Below are 17,782 nucleotides of genomic sequence, written 5' to 3'. Positions count from 1 at the left end.
CAAGAGGCCGAAGCACAGGGTGCTGGCAGCAAGGGCAGGAAGGCAGAGATCCCTGTCCCTGCTTTCTAGGACAGCACAGCCACCCCATCTGGCCGCCCTGTCCCCAGGGAGCCGGTGACTCCTTTTATTTAGAACCAGTTCCCTGCTCCAAACCTCCTGGCTCCTACCAGGGGGAATGGAGGCACATCCCACCCCCAGCACCACACAGCCAGGCCAAGAGATGCTTCCTGCTTTTATTCAATTAATGCAGCAATCTATACAAGAAAAAAAAATAATGAAACCATGAAATTCCAAACCCTGACAGTGAAGAACCAAATTCTTCCTAAGAATCAACTGGAATTAAAAGATTCCCCCACGTCAGACTGTACATAAAATAATCTCTGCTCCATTTACAGCGTTTCACACAGTACTTCTCGTATCTCAAACTTCAGAACTGTACAACTTTGTTACAAACCACGCTTTTTCCTAGGAAAAGCTTACAGAAAAAAATATTGCCACTTTCTTTTTTATTTTTTTTTAATTTTTACTTTTATTGGTAACAAAAAAAAAAATTTAGAATCTTTTAAAAAAAAACCCAAAAAATTAAAGTCAGCCAAAACTTCTAAGTGTGGGCAGGGGAAGGAGCAGAGACATTTCTCACTCGAATGTTTCTCCTCCCAACAGGGAAAGGGAACACTTTTGGCAGGTAAAAGACTCTTTGCTGCTGGTGGAGGGTCTAGACTATGTCCCCCCTCCGAGTTCTTCTCAAAGCCTGGCAGATGTTTTGATCCATGGGCTTGGCTAATTCCACCACTGACCCTTCTTGAGATACGGTACCAGTAACAAACCCCAAATCCTCCTGTTCTTTGTGGAAAAGCAGGGATGAACCCCACCTTCCTTAGGAAAGACAGCTCTGCTGGTCTGGGCACATGGATTGTCACACTGGATGTCGCTCCCAGTTTGGGGCTGAGCACGGACACGCTGTGGGTGGATGGAGAGAGAGGTCGGACCACACACAACCAGATCAGAACACGACAAACCAACGGGGTCAGGGCTGTGCATGAGCCTGGCCCAGGGGAGGAGTTTTGCCTCCAAACTTGAGCTCACCCCACTCCCTGCTCAGCACCAGCCCCATGCCACCAGCCTGACCTGTGCCTGTGTGCAGCCCAGCAGTGAAACCCGGGAATTCCGAGCCACAGTTTCAACCAGACAGGTAACAGGAAGGATCCAGACCTCTGGATCCATGTGAAAAATGTCTTCTAGTTTTGAATCCGGGTTTCACTCCGATGTTGTTCAGTGCAAAAGAGTTAAAAAACCATGTTATCTACACATATACATCCGTGTCTATAGAAAATGTCTGTACAAGTGGGAAGATGGCCCTGCCTGCACGCTGGGGACTCCTCTCCTGAGGGATCCTGCTCCCCCTCCCTCTCCAAGGTGTCAAGCCCCAACCAGTCAGGTTAAAAACCAAGAGCAGATCGTGGCTGGGGAGGAGATCCTCCTGCCCCCCCAGCCACTCTGCCCCACTGCATGGATGGGAACGGGGAAGGAGGGGAAAGCTCCCGAGCAGGACATGCAGGAACAGCAAAACAAGCTGGGAAAGGAAATCTTGCACACGCACAGCCTGCACAAGGACTGGGATGAGCTGGTGGCTGGGACCAGGCTAGAGGCGTAAGACCTCCAGAGACAGAGCCAGAACCTCATCCCATGGAAGTTCTGCTCTGGGAAGCTGCTCCAGCTTCATTTTGAGTTGACACCAGGGCAGAGTATCCATATTGGAGAGGTAGGGATAAAACTGGGAGCCAGGAGGGGAGCGCTGAGACCTCTGGCAGTGACCTCTGTCACCATGACTGGAACAGGGCATGGCCAGGATGGATCCAGAAAGACAAAGCCATCAGGAGGAGAGGGGATCTCTGCTCCCTGCGTGCGGTTTTGCTGTCAGGGGAATGCCAAGCTGCCCAAAACAGGGGGTTTGTAGCCAAGAGCTGGCCTGGATTCACAGCAGAAAGCTGGGAGGGTGAGGAACACCGCTTCAAATGCTACGGGTGGTCTGAAAACGGCATTTTCAAGGTTTCACAAGCAGCAGAAGCACAAAATTTTGGATCTCTGGATTGACAAGACACATTCCTCTGGAGGCTGTGCCTCAGCACGGAGCCAGTTGGGGCTCCCACCAGGAAAACCAGTGGATAATCAGAGACAGGCACTGGGGACCTCACCAACACCCCCCCAGCCAGCACTGTGCTGAAGGTGATGGCAACATCCTCTGAGCTCATGTGACAAGATGCAGCCTGAGCAGAACCCCAACACCAGGAAAAAAATCAGCAGGGAAGGAAAAGGACAGTGAGACCCAGATGTCAGCAGATATCCTCAATCAGCACTGCAGGGAACTATGCCTGGGTGGTTGTTTTAGACCAGGAGCCCCTCAAGCCAGCAGCAAACAAGTTTCAAAATATATCACATCTTTTTATTGCCAAGCGTGCAGACCATGAAGTGTGTGGGGGACACGACACTAAGAAAAACTACAATTGGAGGGAGGGCAAAGCAGTAAAAATTTAAAAATAAGACTACTCCTTACAACTGCCAACACTTGGGTTCAAAGAATCAACTGGATGAAGTTTTCCTTAAAATTACAGCTCTAAATATGGCATTGGGCCCCAAACTTTGCAAACACCAAGGCTTTGGTCTGGGCTAACACAAACCAGGTGGGAGAAGAGGATGATGATGGCAGATGCTCTATCACAACTCCACGGGGCTGAATGCCTGATTCTTCTCAGCATTTCCTGTAGCAACCAGAAAACTCCCTACCCCAGGAACACAGGCAGGAATAAAGCCAGGAGAAAGCAGGCAACCTCAGTGCTGGATGCACTGAACTGGGGCCAAACTCGAGCCCTGCAGCGTCCCTGCTCCCAGAGCCAGCCTCGGAGGGGACAGAGCTGCTCAGCTCCCCCAGGGCCACAGCAGCTCCTGGTGCTGCTCCACGAGAGTGCAGCCAGTCCTTCAGGATGGGAATGCTGCACCCACAGCTCTCTCCACCTGGAAGGGGCAGTGGAGAAGGGCTCTCCTCGGGGGTCCCAAGGCACAGGCCCTCACAAGCACAGCGTCTCCTACTCCTCTTTGCTATCCCCAGCTCTGGGAAGCAGCACGTGCTCAGTGTGATCCCTCACTCGGCAGCCCTGAGATTCCAATATGGATCTCAGGACAACGCTGAGCCACGTTTCCTTCCTCCTCCAGCACAGCCCCAGTCAGACCAGCACTGAGAAACCAGAGCTCTAGTACATTCTTCTTGGAGAGGGCAGCGCAGGGACACAGGGCTGCAAGCCCATGCTGGCTTGGGAAAAGGGTCTGGAAAGGAAACCTACGGCATTTAAAACACTAAAGTGCAACAAAAATGTCCTAAACCCTTTGAAATCGGTCGCAGCAAGAGGGGTCTGCAAAGCTTCAAACTTCCAGTTACTGCAGGGCACCCTTAAAACAGACCCAACAACCACCAGGAAAAAAAGACCAAGGAGCCCTTTGGTGAAACAAGGAATACGAGCCCACCACAGGATTTCAGCTCCTGGGGTCAAACATCATATTTAGAACATTTGGAAAGGGAAAGTGTTAAAGCAAAAGAAAAAAAAAAAGGAAAAAAACCAACGAAAAACCAAAACAAAAATACAATTCTTGAATCTTGCGCAATGAAACAGTTAAACTTTTTGGTGTTTTCAAAAGAAATCCCAACAGACAACCTGGCATAACTTTATCTGCTTCCTAAGGGAGAGATGCCCACTCGACCCATGACTCAGGACACCACGTGCACTGGACATGTTCCATCCTCACGTATGTCTCAGCATTCCTCCATTCACAAAACCAAATCCTTCCTGTTTACTCTTCAGCCTGAAAGGAAAAACCAAAACTGAAGCTAGATGGAAGATAGCCAGAGGGAGGAGAAAGTTTTCACAGACTGGAGGCCAATCTCATCAGCTCCACGAGCCTGGGAAGTGCAATCCTCAGTGTCGCCTCATTTTCACTTTCCTGGCGGGGCTGCCGTCCTCCTCCTCCTCCTCACAGTCCTCCGTGTACTCGTAAGACCTTCGCCAATAGTTCTCAGAGCTGAAGTTGCTCCGTCTCCTATGTTTTGGTAAGAGGACTGAACGCCTGTTCTCCTCCTTATCCATTTCTAGAATCCGTGGCCTGTGGAGAGGGAGACAACAGGAGTGAGAGCGCACCACGACGGGATCCAGGCGTTCCTCCTGGACACTGTCTGCAGCTAACCTGCCATGAGAGCTCTGCCCGTTTTCCCACTGCTTTCCCAGCACTGGGAAAGTGCTTGGTGATCTGTTCCTGCTCTGCCATCTATTCCTTAGCAGAGCAGGAATAGATCACCAAGTTGCACCTCCCTAGGGCAGCTGAGAACTTTGCTATGATGGGCCAGTTCCTTCCCTTCCCAAGGCAAGCTTTGGCCTTTACCTCGACCAGTAACACCTCCAGTCAACCTCTTTTTTTTTTACTTGCAAGAAAAATCAAAAAATACCCCAAGAAAAATCCCTTGGGCAGAGGGGTCTGTCTCTACTGCAGCAGAATTTAGAGCAGAGAGCTGAGCTCCTTATGGTGCAGGATGACACACCACAGCTCCAAAATCCTTTGTCCTCTCAAATATTAACACAGTGCAATTGTTATTTCTGCAGAGTTGCCTCTGATCACTTTCTAGCAGGACTGGTGGGCTGCACACACCATTTACTTTATCTGAGTGGTTCCTGGGACATCCCACTATGAGATCCATGAGAATTACCTGTTATACTGGAGTCTCTGGGGCCAGAGAAAGAGAAAAACATGTTTTTCACACCCATCTGCTGCAGGAGACTATGCAAGCCATCCCCCACAGCCTGATAAGGTCACATCAGGCTGAAAAACAGCTCTGAGGGATGTGCACATTTGTCCCGCATGATCGCCCCTCTAATCAGACACCAGCCCTCTGCGTGCTCCCAGGGAAGCTGCATCTGCAGCCCAGCTCCAGATCTTCATCCATCCTCCAGCCTGCGTCCAGGTGAATGAACACTGCTCACAAACAAACCATCCCCACCCTCCGTCCTCCAGGACAGGTTCAAACAGGGCTGGGACTGCATGGCAGCCAAGCCCTGCGACCAAATCAACTTTTGGGTTGTACCCATTGTGCAAAAAATGCCATCTGGATCCTCAACTGGAATATGCAGGACAGCTGGCAGACTGGCTATCACTCACAGCCATCAGGAGTTTAAGGGAAGCCTTGCTGCAGAGCTCAAGCTTGTCTGAAACCTCAGCAAGGAGCTTCCCTGAAGGTCAGCCTTAAACGTCCACACGGTCTGGTTTCTTACACAAAAATACACACACACAGCTCTGGAATCAAAACAGGCCTGAGAAGCTTCCCAAGAAGTCCTTAACCTTTCCCAGACAGCAAACCCTCACGTTCCCTCCCAGGACTGCTTTCATAATATAGTTTAACGCAGCTGCACAGGTTGCTTGGCAATAGAGGTCAGAAATGATTAGCTGCAGGGAAACTATTGTTCTGAACGACTGCATTATCAAAAGCCAGCCAAATCTATTGCTTCTTCATTATGCCACTCACAGGATAAACAATGTAAGCTGCTTACAGCCAGAGCTCAGCCTCCACAAGTCTGGGAGGAACGTATAAAGAGCTCATTCTGATAAAACAGATCTGGGTATTGCAAACAGCACCTGGCAGGTGCAAATCAGAATGGTTTTAAATATGTTCTGAGGCCAGGGACCTCAGCTATGCACAGAGATAACATCCCAGACATGGCTCTTAGGAGGGATGATCCTACCTGTGGGCAGCATCAGGATCTGCTTTGCGATGGGACCGCTTTGGTTTCAGGATCTGGTCCCGGTTGCTTCCCGACAGGCGGTCAGAGTTATAACCTGGTGGCAACACAGAGCTACTCAGGGATTTTGTTTCCAATCGAGGTGCATCTAGTCTTGTTCTGCAAATATTGAAAGAGAAGAGAATTTGCAAGGAGTCTCTACAGAATCACAGCAGAACCCTTCACCTCAACCACACAGCTCAGGAGAAGGGGCAGGAATACCCCATTCCACAGCACAACAAGCTGCAGCTTTATGGTAATAGAAGCTTCACAGAATCACAGAATGCTTTAAGTTGGAAGGGACCTTGAAAATCATCTCATTTCCAAACCCCTGACCCAGGGAGGAACACCTTCCACTAGACCAGACTGCTCCAAGCCCTGCTCACCCTGGCCCTGGACACTTTCAAGGATGGGGCAGCCACAACTTCTCTGGGCAACCTGTGCCAGGGCCTCAGCACCCTCACAGGAAATTCTTTTTTCTTTATAGCTAATTTAAATATACTCTCTGTCAGTTTGAAGCCACTGTCCTTTGTCCTGCCTTGGCTTAGGGACACACAGTCATGAGGTGAATGCAAAAGGCGTCGAGCTCACTGCAACCCTGGCTCTGGGATAAGGAGCAGAGTGCTGGAGCAGCTGTGAAATTCCATGGAATCACTTGGCAATAACTCACAGCTCCAGTTAAGCCACCTGGGTGGGAGATGCCCTGCAAAAGCATCATCACCTGCAACAGTAATAACTGCTTCCACCTGGAAACTCCCTCCTGCCCACGGATCTCCCGGGGTCAGGTGTTCCTCAGCTTGACTACCAGGTGCAAGAGTTGAAGTACGAGTCAGGAGAAGGCGTAGCAAACAGAAGCTGCACTAAATCCCTTCCAGCAGCTATGCTGGAGAGCAAGCACAGCTCATCCCAAAGGAGAACTCTCACAGGACTGTAGCCATGCAAAAATGAAGGTGGAGAACCACTACTTGCTCTCCTGTGCTGAACTTTAGCTCCTGAGGGAGGTTTCCACAGGAGAATCCCAATCTAAACTTCCATCAGGAAACATCCAGTTGCCAAGCTTCTCTCTGCCATCAGGGAGAGCCTCTTCAGCTAATCAGGGTGATGCCAGTCTGGCACAGACAAAGCTGGGCATGGCAGCCTGAGTTTGCCCAGCATGCCAGAAATGAGGAACACTTCCACGGGCAGCTGCCAGGCTGGAGCCTGTGCTAGTCCACACTGTCATCCTGAGTTGTTCTCAGCTCCAGGCCTTGCAGATCCTGCCCGTGACAAGGGACGTGGTTTAAATACCTCTCAAATACAACAGCAACTGCAGGGCTGCAGTTCAAACAAACCAACACCCAATACACTGCAAGAGCAAGGGAACATCAGCCATGCTGCCTCTGGCCAGGTACAAGGAGAGGTGACACTAAAATTGAGAACAGCATACCTTCAAATAGAGAAACTCTACTTATGAGAGTGAAAGCAGAATGGCAGCAAAATCCTCTGAAATTGCTTTACCCACCTCCCACGTTACCTCTGCCAGCATCTCATAAATTGAGAGCACCGTTCCTCCCCTGCCCTGGCTCAAAGCACTTCCAAACCCTGCTGGCTCCTGGCAGCCCTGTGATCCAATACAGAGGAAACACCAAACACTGAAATGTTTATGACCTGCTCAGTAACCACACTGCTTTGGAGAATCCTGCAAAACCCCACTGCTCCTCCTGCTGCTGCCAGTGAAACCACGCTCGGAGCAGAGGCAAGAGCAGAGACAGACTCAAATGTCTGGGAATTCAGAGCCGAACATCCCAGCTCCAACCGGGATGATCCAACTGATCCGATCCGGAGAGCTCAGGGCTGATCCTCACCACCAAGAAGAGGAAGAGGCTGCTGGCTGCTCTGGTGCTCGCAGGCCACCAGGGGAAGTAGCTGCTTTCCTGGTTGCACAACACCCTGTTCCAGGCAGCCGCATGATCCGAGGATGGGGAATGGCGATCCACGGCACAAGCAAAGGGCACGGCGGCCCCGCTGCGCGCAGGGACACGCACGGGACACGCGGAGGTGGCTGCCCTGGCCGGGGATAAGCAGCAATTAATGAGCTCTACTTGGCAGCAATCACAGCCCAGCCTTTGGCAAACAGCATCACGGATTCACTACGGCTGCAAAATCTACGCAGAAATAATTACCAGGGGGTTTCTGCTTTGCTCAAGAGAAAAATGCTGGTGTGGTTTCATCTGGTCTGTCTGCTGGGTCAGCCCTCACTGTTTGATGGGCAGAGAAACCTCTGCTCTGACATGAAGCGAATCAGGCCCCAAAAATCAGGGTGGAAGGGCAAACAAAGCCAGCAGAGCTCCAGGTTCTGTCCCTTCAGTAGGAATGCACCAGGTTAGCTGGGCACAACTGGGGAGACCTCACTGCTCCTCCCAGGACTTAAAGAGGGTTTATAAAAAACAGAGAACAACTTTTTATGTTGGGAGATGGTCTTAAGACAAGAGGGACCAGTGTTAAACTAAAAGAGGGAAGATTTAGACTGGATATTAGAAAGAAATCCTTTACTCATAGAGCTTGCCCAGAGAAGTACCGGTTGGATGGGGCTCTGATCTAGTGGAAGGTGTCCTGGCCCATGGCAGGGGCTGGAAACAAGGCAAGGTTTAAGGTCCCTTCTTTCCCAGATGCACTTTGAGGGCAGCCAGGCTTGACTGGAACAATCCAACACCCTCAGCTTACCAAGGCTGGAGAAAGCAAGAGGCAGAGCCAGTTTAAACAGGTACACTGGATATCTGCACCAGTTTGGACGGCTTTAGCTTATTTATCTGACTCTGTCTTTTCCAGAAAACTGCTCCACAACCTAGGACCGGCAGCTCCTATTTCCCAAAGTCCAACCAAAGCAGCTACAAGACTTGGAGATGCCTCCTTGTCAGCACTTGTGCTGCTTTTCCCTGGCTGCTCCAACGCCATGAACACAACAGCTGTAAGTTCTTATCACAACCTCTCGCCCCAAACCTCACAGGCCATACCCAGCTGTGGGCTGGTTTGGCCACAGCCTGCCTTTCACCCCACTCTATCTCCTGCCACATCTCATCCTGCCTCCCTGGGTCTGGGCTGATTTTGCTTGGCTAATGCCTCAGGGCTGCTGTTTTTCCTGCCTTCATTCCATGAGTTTCTCTAACCAGATGTCCAACTCCACTCCACTGGCTTTGTGCCATATCCGTGTAATGTTGCCAGACTTGTTTTGAAATCAAGTAAGCCATCCAAAAGCTCATCCAGTCTGGATCCAGACCGCTTGCCTGCGAGCCTTATGCCAGCCTGGGCCACAACCACAGCCCTGCCACCAATGCCCACGTTTCTGGCTGGGTTTACAGGACTCAAAGTGTGTATTTTCATTTACAAAGACTCTTCTTGACAGTAGAATTACTGCTAACACCTTCCAAGGCACAGTCAGCAGGGGTCAATGTGTGGCAGTCACATTTTTTGGTCTCCTAGTAGAAGGAACTGATAAGAGAGGACATTTCTAGGCAGAAAAGAAGGTTTTACCGAGGTACTTTGGGGTGGGCTTAGTTTACTTTGTCTCTCATTTTCTTAAGAGCTTTAGGAAAAAGCACTGATTGATGAAATGCCATCAAGAGTGCTTTTCTAGAACAGGAAGCCCCTTTCTAAAACAGCTTATGGAGCTTGGCTTCCCAACACAGACTCGAAGGACAAGCTCTGTAATGAGCATTGAGCCATCTACGTGTTTTCCTCTCTCCTCAGGAAACAAAAGCCATGATACCAAGAAAACTTTCTCTGCTTCATAGGACATTCTTCATCACAAGTATCAGCTTCAAAAGACCATCCAGATAACTCACACACATGTGGGTATCACACACCCAGACACCTGTACACACAGCCCAAAACAGGAGTTTGATACCCAGGTGTTTGGAGCTGGGCAGCCAAGGGAAAGAAAGCCAGTTTGGGCACCAGAAGGGCTTGCAACCCCAGACATTACAACAAAGTGCTGCTGCACAGAGCCAAGAAGTGATTAACCCTGCAGGAACAGGTTCCAGCCACTTCCACTGCCGAGTACAGCAAGACATGAGCGAGTGTCAGAGTGACACCTAATCAAGGTGTAAGATCAAGCCAGCAAATTAACAAGCAACACAGTTCTCAAGTGTTTAAGCATCATGACACCACATCCACGTTTATCTCGATGTCTGGAGGGCTTCAACACTTACTTTCGGAGGATGATGACAGCTCTCCTCTCCTTGATGTCCTGTGGTCGAATGCAGTGTGTGATTTCGTCGGCCGCATACCCACTGACAACACAAACAAAAAGCCACCATCAGGGACATGCCAGGCAGAAGCAGAAAGTGGTTTCCAGCCTCAACAACTCAGTTTGGTCAGTACTTCCTAACTTCCACCAGGAATTCCTCCTCCAAACACCACCCCCCAGGCACACAGGAGCTAGACTTGCAGGCAGGAACAAACATCGGGCAAGAATGAGGACAGTCAGGGGTTTTGGGGGGTTTCATGACTCAGTTTTTCAGCATACTCCAGAGGAAACTGCCACCTGCTCCAGCACTGTAGAAATGCAGAATTGTAGATTCAGACAATTAATTTATGAAGAAATTAGAAAGCAACAGGGGGAAAAAAAATGAGCGTTCCTCCAAAGCATCATCCCAAACATGCCTATGAGAAAAGTCATCTCTCACAGCTCAGATGTGCAGCACACCCAGACCCAAACATGTAACACATCAAGGAGGTTTTTTAGTCACAGAGGGGTGCAGTCATGGTAAGAGCTGAGCCTCTCACCCCCTCTCCCTGAGTACAGACACCTCATCACCCTCCCCATCACACAGCACATCCTCAACCACCACAAGAACATCACCAGCCCTAACCCACTACTCATGGGGTAACCTACAAATTCAGACCTGCAAAGCAAGCTGCACTCCTCCAAAATCTTCCTATAACAGGGTGAAACAGCTCCCTGGGCTGAGGAAAAGCCCAGGCTCAAGCAGTAGCTGTTGTCAGCAGGAGTATTTCACTGTGTGACATGACTCCAGATACTCCACATTTTCAGCAGGCTGGAGAGAAGCCACGGCCAAGGACAGCCCCAGCTTCCCACAACACACCGGAGCGTTTCCTGATGGCTGCTGCTGTTTCCAGCTGGGCTCCTGTGCCCAGCAGAGCAGGGGAGGTCACGGTGGGTCCATGGAGAGCGGCCACCACACCTGCTGTGACACACAAACCACGCTGGGAGCACACCCAGTGACCGCAGGGCTGTGAGGCAGCAGGTCCCAGAGGTGGGGCCTGCCCTCTACCTGCCGTTTGGAGAGTGTCAGCTCACCCAGAGCCTTCTTCAAAGCCTCTTCAGAGCCTCCTGAAACACCCAACAAGGGCAGGAACACCTTGGGAGGCACTTGGGTGAAGGCTGCTCAAGCTTGCACGCCCAGCCCGAAACAGGAATCACCAGGCCCAGTGTCCCCACAAGGCTTTTCCGTGCCACTGCTGGCACACCAGGGTCAGGGGCTGGCAGGTTATTCAGGACACCCTGAGCAGAGAACAGAGCTCACACACACAAGTCCTCTCCAGGGACAGGACCGGGTTTCCTTGATCTGGTTAGATAACCCACCCACTCACCCAGAAACACCTCCTCACACACAGATTTACTGCTCTGCGAGGAGAGCTGAAAGTCCAAGGCCTGCCCAGCTGAAGCAGGGGTGGTGTCCATCCCCACCGTGCTCCAGGCATTGCAGAACACGACAAGGGCCTTATGATGATGCTCTATTATGTTCCTGGAATCTCTGTGTCAAGCTCCAGTGAATTCATGAATATCACCCACGTTAACATTCCACTCAGCATTCTCAGTAGCACCCTGAGCACCAGGGAAAGGTCTGCTTCCAGACCTGCTTCCAGACCTGCACTCTCCATCACCAGGTGTCAGCCTGGACACTTCTTTTCACTCCTTCCCCAGATAACTTCCAGAGTGGCACCAGGAAGTTTGTGGTCCCATATCCACATGAGCAACATCAAAAACCAGCCCCACCACTCTGGTCTGAGACCACAAGGGGGACACACCAGTCTGGCCTGAGTGCCAAACTGGTGTGGAAAACTCTGCACTGTATCATATATAGTGATGGAGTGCCTCTGCACAAGCAGAGAAATGAAAGAAAAGGATTATTAGGCTGTCATACTCGTGCTGCCTCGTGCCAGCATTCTTGCATGCCCTGAGGATGGGTGAAAGGGCAGACCCTGAAGGAAAACACCCACAATGATATCAAGGGTCTATGCACAGATTTCTTGCCCAGAGAAGAATCTCAAAACAACCTGGAAAGGAAAATCATAAATTCCTGCCCCTAAGAACACTCGAGTGTGACATTTCCATCCCAGAGTGTTTTCCAGAAGAACATGGGCAAGTGCTGATGTTTTCCACACACTACCCCAAAACCAGACCCCAATTCCAAACTAACCTGTCAAACCTTACACCCCCAACCCTTCCCTGAGTATTCTTCCATCCGGAAGAGCCGCTGCTGAGCCAGAATTGATTAACAGAGAGATAAAAGTGGATATTTTTGTGCAAACATCACCAGAAAGGAAGCCTTGAAGTTCTACATACTCTAACAAGAAAAGCTTGAACAAATCTCTGCCTCATCACCACTGGCACATGTGGAACTTCCTCTGCACCAACAGCCTGTTCTGAGGGATCAGGCTATTTTGGAGCAGACAGCTGCAGAGAGATTCCTCCAGCTGGGAAGGAAGGAGGTTCATCCTCCAGCGACTCCAGCCTGCTCTGACTGTGCTTCCATCAGGCACGCCTCGAGACAACAGGAGGGACACACATCACAGCACTCCCCTGCCATTACAAGCAGCCAGGAGACGACCTGGAGCACTCTCCAGCTGCGGGAGGGAAGCCCGTATGGCACAAGCCCTGGGAATTTGGGAAATGTTACCTGTGCCTTTCGTTCCTCCAGCTGTAGCTGCACTCTTTCCAATGCTCAGACAACACACCTGACAGTTTCAGTGCTGAGATTTGCTTCCTATGACAGCAGCTGCAGGGCACGGATCCACCTGGAACCCCCCATCCCAGGTGGCTCCACACATCCCCTGTTCCCTTCCTTTTTCCCAGCCCAAGCATTCTCAAAGCACATGTTCCCCACATGAAAAGGCAAATTCCTCCCTCTCCCCCCTTGCTGCTTCTATCGACTGATGCTCACCAAATTGTTGCTAAAATAAGAAAAACCCACAAACGTGGTGAAGTCAGCAGCCCCTCCCAGGGAGCTGATGCTTCCTCCTGGCCTGGCTGCCACTGGGACAAACCTGCAGGAGCACCTGCTTCCCAGGGCTGCAGGACAAGAGGGGACTGGAGGAGGTCATTTTCTAGATCACAAAAGCTACAAGAGCAAATCTTCCCTGCAGATGTGAAAGGAGAGGAGAAAGGGCCTTGCTGGAAGAGGGAAGGGCTCATTAGCAGGTCATGGGGTGGCTCAGCCTTTGCCTTCTGGCAGAGTGGCACAGCCCAGCCACGTGAATCTTGTTCCACCTCACCTGTCGTTAGAGGTCTGAACACTTTCCAAGGAGTCTGAGGCAGGTTCAGTGTTGGCAAACACCACATCCTGCTTCAGGGCAAGCAAACAAAGTCAAGGGAAGGAAACTGCAAAATCCCTACTGGGTCAGCAGCTGTGAAATTAGGAGCAGAAACGGGACAGAGCCAATCTGGGGCCAGTGTGAGAGTGCTGTGGGGTCAAAGAGAGGGATTCAACAGCTTCCTTTAGATCCTCAGGACTTCCACAGAGCCCCCAAACACACATGGCTGCCCTGGAAGGGCAGCAGGCCAGAAGCAGCCACTGACCCAGCAGGGTTTGAATCCCAGACATTACAGGCATGCCACCTCTATCTGTGCCCGTTCCCCATCTCCAGGGCAACAGCCTCCAGCAGCTGTTTAGCCAGAGGAGAAAACGCCAAGTTTGGGGAGTTGACTTAGTCATAACCAAGGGCTGGATTTGGTGTCACACCCCTGAGCACGGTCTGCACCTCTCCTACTCCTCCTGATTGCTGGAGTTAGATGGGAGACCAGGAGAGCTGCTGTGAGGCAAGGAATTGATTCCAGACAGCATCCTATCAACACGGAACAGTCACTCTGGCAGAATCTCTCCTAAGTGAGTGTAAAGTACGTGCTAACTGCTGTACCAAATTTGAAATAATCCCTGTTTTAAAGTCTATTACTTGCTGGAAGGCAGAACATCTGACCGTGATCAAGCTGCAGTGGGGTGGGTCAGAAAGCAGCCCTTGGATTTAGAGGGAAAAGATATCTCAGATATCTTCACCTGGTTTGTAGGATTGCTTCAGCCACATGAACAAACTGATTACAGCACCTGAATGACACTGGCCAACAACCCAAACACCCCTGGGAGACACCTCACTCCAATTCCATGAGCCCTGAGCCAGCAGCCTCTCCCCAGCAGTTTTGAAGGAAGAGCAAGGGTCTGGAATAAGAAAACATAATTCTTTGGTCCTGGAGAAGAGAAAACATCTCTCCTTCCTCCCACCATCCTCCACTGCAGATCCTCCTCCGGAGTTTTTCAAGAGGCTTTGACTGCAAGACTTGAGGCTGACCCTGCATTAGCAGCTCTGCCAGAATGCTTCCAAGCAGGATAAAACTCTCACTGTCTTAAGAAAAGAAGGTCTCTGGCTGTAAAAGGAAGGACAACTATTTATCCAGGCCTGATGAGGAAAGACAGCAGAGGGGGTCGCATCAGCAGCAGGAAAATTAGGGTAGAAAGTTTCCCTCCTGGTCTCTTAGAGAAGTCAGGGAGCAGAGCAGCTGCCTCACACCTGGCAGTCCATCCCTGGGGATGGAGTCTGCTCTGCATTACAAAGATACAGAGCAGGATGGGTCCCCTAGGGTCCCATTTCACAAAATCACCCTGACCTCTGCCCCCTGAGCCCTGTCAAACCACCAGAGAACAGGAAAATATCCTCAGCGCCATTCCCGACTCCCTCTGCAGCCTCCCTCATCCCCGGCTAATCCACACAAGTTACCTAACACCGGGGTACGGCAAGGATTAGTTAATGTTTGTGCAGCTTTTCCGAGATAAAAGCGACGTGAGATCTCAGCATTTATTATTGATGCCCCAGTCAAGGAGGCCGTGTGTTTGTGGGGGGAAAAAATTCCTTCCCGAACCCTGCAGCGATCAATTTACAAGCCAAAGCAAGGGATTGTATTACAGCCTGGGAGCCCGGAAAACCAGCCTGGACCTTCACCAGTCCAAAAAAACCACCCCAGAAAGGAGGATAGAGCTGGTAGCACTGCTGGCAGAGCCCTGGTGATCCCTGCTCCTGGCAGGGAGCACTCTGACCTTCAGGGACACAAGGGATCGCCAGCCCCGGTGCCAGGCTTCGAGCTGCCCTCCCCAGGAGCTGGACACCAGCAGAATCCCGGTGCTCCAGCCCTTCCTGTCCTCACCTGCCTGTCCCCCTCCCAGCCCGTACCGGGAGGCAGCGGGATTAGGAAGCAGGCATTTCCCGGTGCCAATCCCAGCTTTACTGGATTGTAGCTGCGTGACCTTGGGCAGGTCATTCCACCTTCCACGGCTCTTCCTCAACACACAGAAAGTCCCTTCCTGTGCCCGTGACCCGCTGCACTTCCAAGTGACAATCACGCGGGGCTCTGCACTCCGGTGTCCCCGTCGTCACCGGGCAGGGGAGGGTTCAGCATTCCCAGTTCGCAGACCGGGAAGACGAGGCCATTCACACCTTCTCTCCACGATTAAGGTCAGGTCAGGGAAGCTAAGAATAGATCCAGGAGCCCTGTCCCTACCAGCTGCTCCACTCTGACCACTCTTGGGCAAAGGATCCATTTTGTGTCTCAACATGTTATTTTAACCATTTACGGGGACTCAATGGCTAACTCAGCTCTGCTAGCACGCTCCCACCAGCATTCGCCTCAAGCCCCGTGGAAAGGGCACCCACAACGGCGGCAGGACAAGCTCCCACCTCCCCAAAATCCCTGCTTCACCCCTTCCAGCACAGCGGAGCCCTGAGCACCTCCAGGCGAGGGAGATGGAGCCCGAGGCGCCGTCGGGGCGCGCATCCGTGCGCCTCGTGATCCGCGTTACACAACCGGAGCCTCGGCAACGCGGGCGAGTTACCTGAGCACCGTGACGCTCCCCCTCTTCACGGGCAGGAACAGAACGGGCTCCGAGACCCTGATGGGTTTGAACTGGAATTTACACCCGAAGCAGAGCGCCGAGTCGCTGAAGAAGGACACGGAGACGATGGGCCTCTCAAAGATATGGATGGGGTCCACGTGGGAGACAATGCAGCCCCCCGGCTGGTAGTCGTTGATGACGGCACTGTTCACAAAGCCCTCGGGGATCACCCGGTGCTCCACCAGCTTCCTGATCACCAGGTCGTGCACCCACTCGGGGATGGCGTCCACCTCCCCCCGCGGGTACAGGCGCTCCTGGCCGGGGCCTCGCCGCTGCAGCTGAGACCCGTAGGTGTAACCTTCCCCGAAAAAATACTTGTTCCGCAGCGGCGCCCGATCCACCGTGTGCTCCTTGTAGAGCCCCTTCTCCGCCCGGGACACCACGTCCTCGATGCGCGCCTCGATCTTGGCGCACTCCTCGGCGCTGAAGAGGCGAAGCTGGCGGATGCCGCTCTTCACTTTCCGAGCTTCCTCCTCCTCCTTCTGCTCCTCGTAGTCGCTGGGCTCGGAGCCGGAGTCCTCCTGGTGCCGCCGCTTGCGGTCGTACGGCGCTTCGGGGGGCTCCCGCGGGAGGCCGCCGCCGCCGCCGCCTTTGTGGCCGTCCCGGTAGGGCATCATGGACTTGAGCTTCTCCCGCAGGTCCGTGTAGCCGCTGCCGGCCATGGCGCGTCCGCAGCCCCCGCCTCTATCGATCCCGGCGGGCGGCGGCGGGGGACGCGCAGCTGCTGCTCATGGCACCCGCCGCCCTGCCGGGAGAGAGAGCCCCGCAGGACGGGCAGGTGAGCACGGGGATCCCGGTACCGCACCAGCCCCTCTCCCGCCCCTCCCGCTCCACGGACGCCGCTCCCGCCCTCTCCCTCCCGGGGTAGGGGCGGCCCGGCGGACGCCACACTCACGGCTTGGCCCGGGGCGGGCGCGGACAACGTTGCCGGTGCTCACGCGGCGGCAGGGCCTGGCACATTCCCAGCGGAGGAGCCGGACGCCCTGCCCGTTCCCACCGCCGCGGCTCTGCCCATGGTGGGGGACAACCGGAGGAGGTGCGGAGGTTCCCGTGCCGTGCCGGGGGACAGCGGCAGGCGGGGGTCTGGCGCGGCCCTTCCCGCTACGTCACCAGGAGCCGGCCCGACATCCCGGATCGCCGCGGGGCCGCCCCGCGCCCCGCCGCGCACGCGCCGCCGCCGCCCCCGGCCCCGCCCCTCGCGCGCGCACGCACGGACAGAGCGCGCGGCCCGGCCCCGCCCCCCCCGCGCGCGCCCACCGGCGCCGTTAACCGGCAGCGGCAGCCCCGCCCCCGCCCCGCCCCGCGCGGCGCTGATTGGTCCGGGGGGCGGCCGCGAGCGCCGCGGGCCGCCGGCTGATTGGGCGGTTGGAGCGCGCGCGCGCGGCGGCGGCGGGGAGGGAGGGGCGCGGAGGTGGCGGCGGGCGCGTGGCGCCCCCTGGCGGACGCGAGGAGCGCGACAGGCGGGTGGGAGGACTGAGGGCGGGGGAGGAGCGGGGAAACTGAGGCACGGGCGGGCTGGAGGGGAAACTGAGGCACCGGGATGGGCAAAGAGACCGGTGCGGGAAACTGAGGCACGGGCGGGCTACAGGGGAAACTGAGGCACCGGGATGGGCAAAGAGACCGGTGGGGGAAACTGAGGCACGGGAATAGGAAACACATGGTGATTGATGGGGAATCAGACACGAGGGGCAGCGTGCCCCCTGCAGCAGCGAGCGTGACACAAAACCACGGACACCGAGTCATGCCGGGCTCCTGGGCGTGTATAAAACCCCCGAACAACAGCGGGTTGGTGACAGGGGGACAGCA

The 17,782-nt window shown here is 53.5% G+C and overlaps 1 protein-coding gene across 1 annotated transcript; it reads right to left on the bottom strand.

Moving 5' to 3' along the window:
* Nucleotides 1-219: 219 nt before the first annotated feature.
* Nucleotides 220-17,140, bottom strand: ALKBH5 (alkB homolog 5, RNA demethylase). The gene is made up of 5 exons (XM_030285127.4): nt 16,872-17,140; nt 15,917-16,721; nt 10,004-10,084; nt 5,781-5,936; nt 220-4,152 (listed from the first exon to the last, which is right to left on the bottom strand). The coding sequence occupies exons 2-5, from the start codon at nt 16,636-16,638 to the stop codon at nt 3,969-3,971; spliced, it is 1,143 nt and encodes a 380-aa protein (XP_030140987.4). The 5' UTR covers nt 16,639-16,721; nt 16,872-17,140; the 3' UTR covers nt 220-3,968.
* Between the last annotated feature and the right edge of the window lie 642 nt (nt 17,141-17,782).

The sequence above is a fragment of the Taeniopygia guttata genome, chromosome 14 (assembly GCF_048771995.1).
Source record: "Taeniopygia guttata chromosome 14, bTaeGut7.mat, whole genome shotgun sequence".
Lineage (NCBI taxonomy): Eukaryota > Metazoa > Chordata > Aves > Passeriformes > Estrildidae > Taeniopygia > Taeniopygia guttata.
Note: the sequence above shows the minus strand (reverse complement) of the source record. Positions and strands in the feature narration are given on the sequence as shown.

Coding starts and splice junctions, on each gene's coding strand:
- ALKBH5 (XM_030285127.4), bottom strand. CDS start 16,638: ATGGCCGGCAGCGGCTACACGGACCTGCGGGAGAAGCTCAAGTCCATG. Junction 5,937..10,003: donor GCTGTCATCATCCTCCGAAA/GTAAGTGTTGAA, acceptor CAATATTTGCAG/AACAAGACTAGATGCACCTC. Junction 4,153..5,780: donor GATCCTGATGCTGCCCACAG/GTAGGATCATCC, acceptor CCCTCTCCACAG/GCCACGGATTCTAGAAATGG.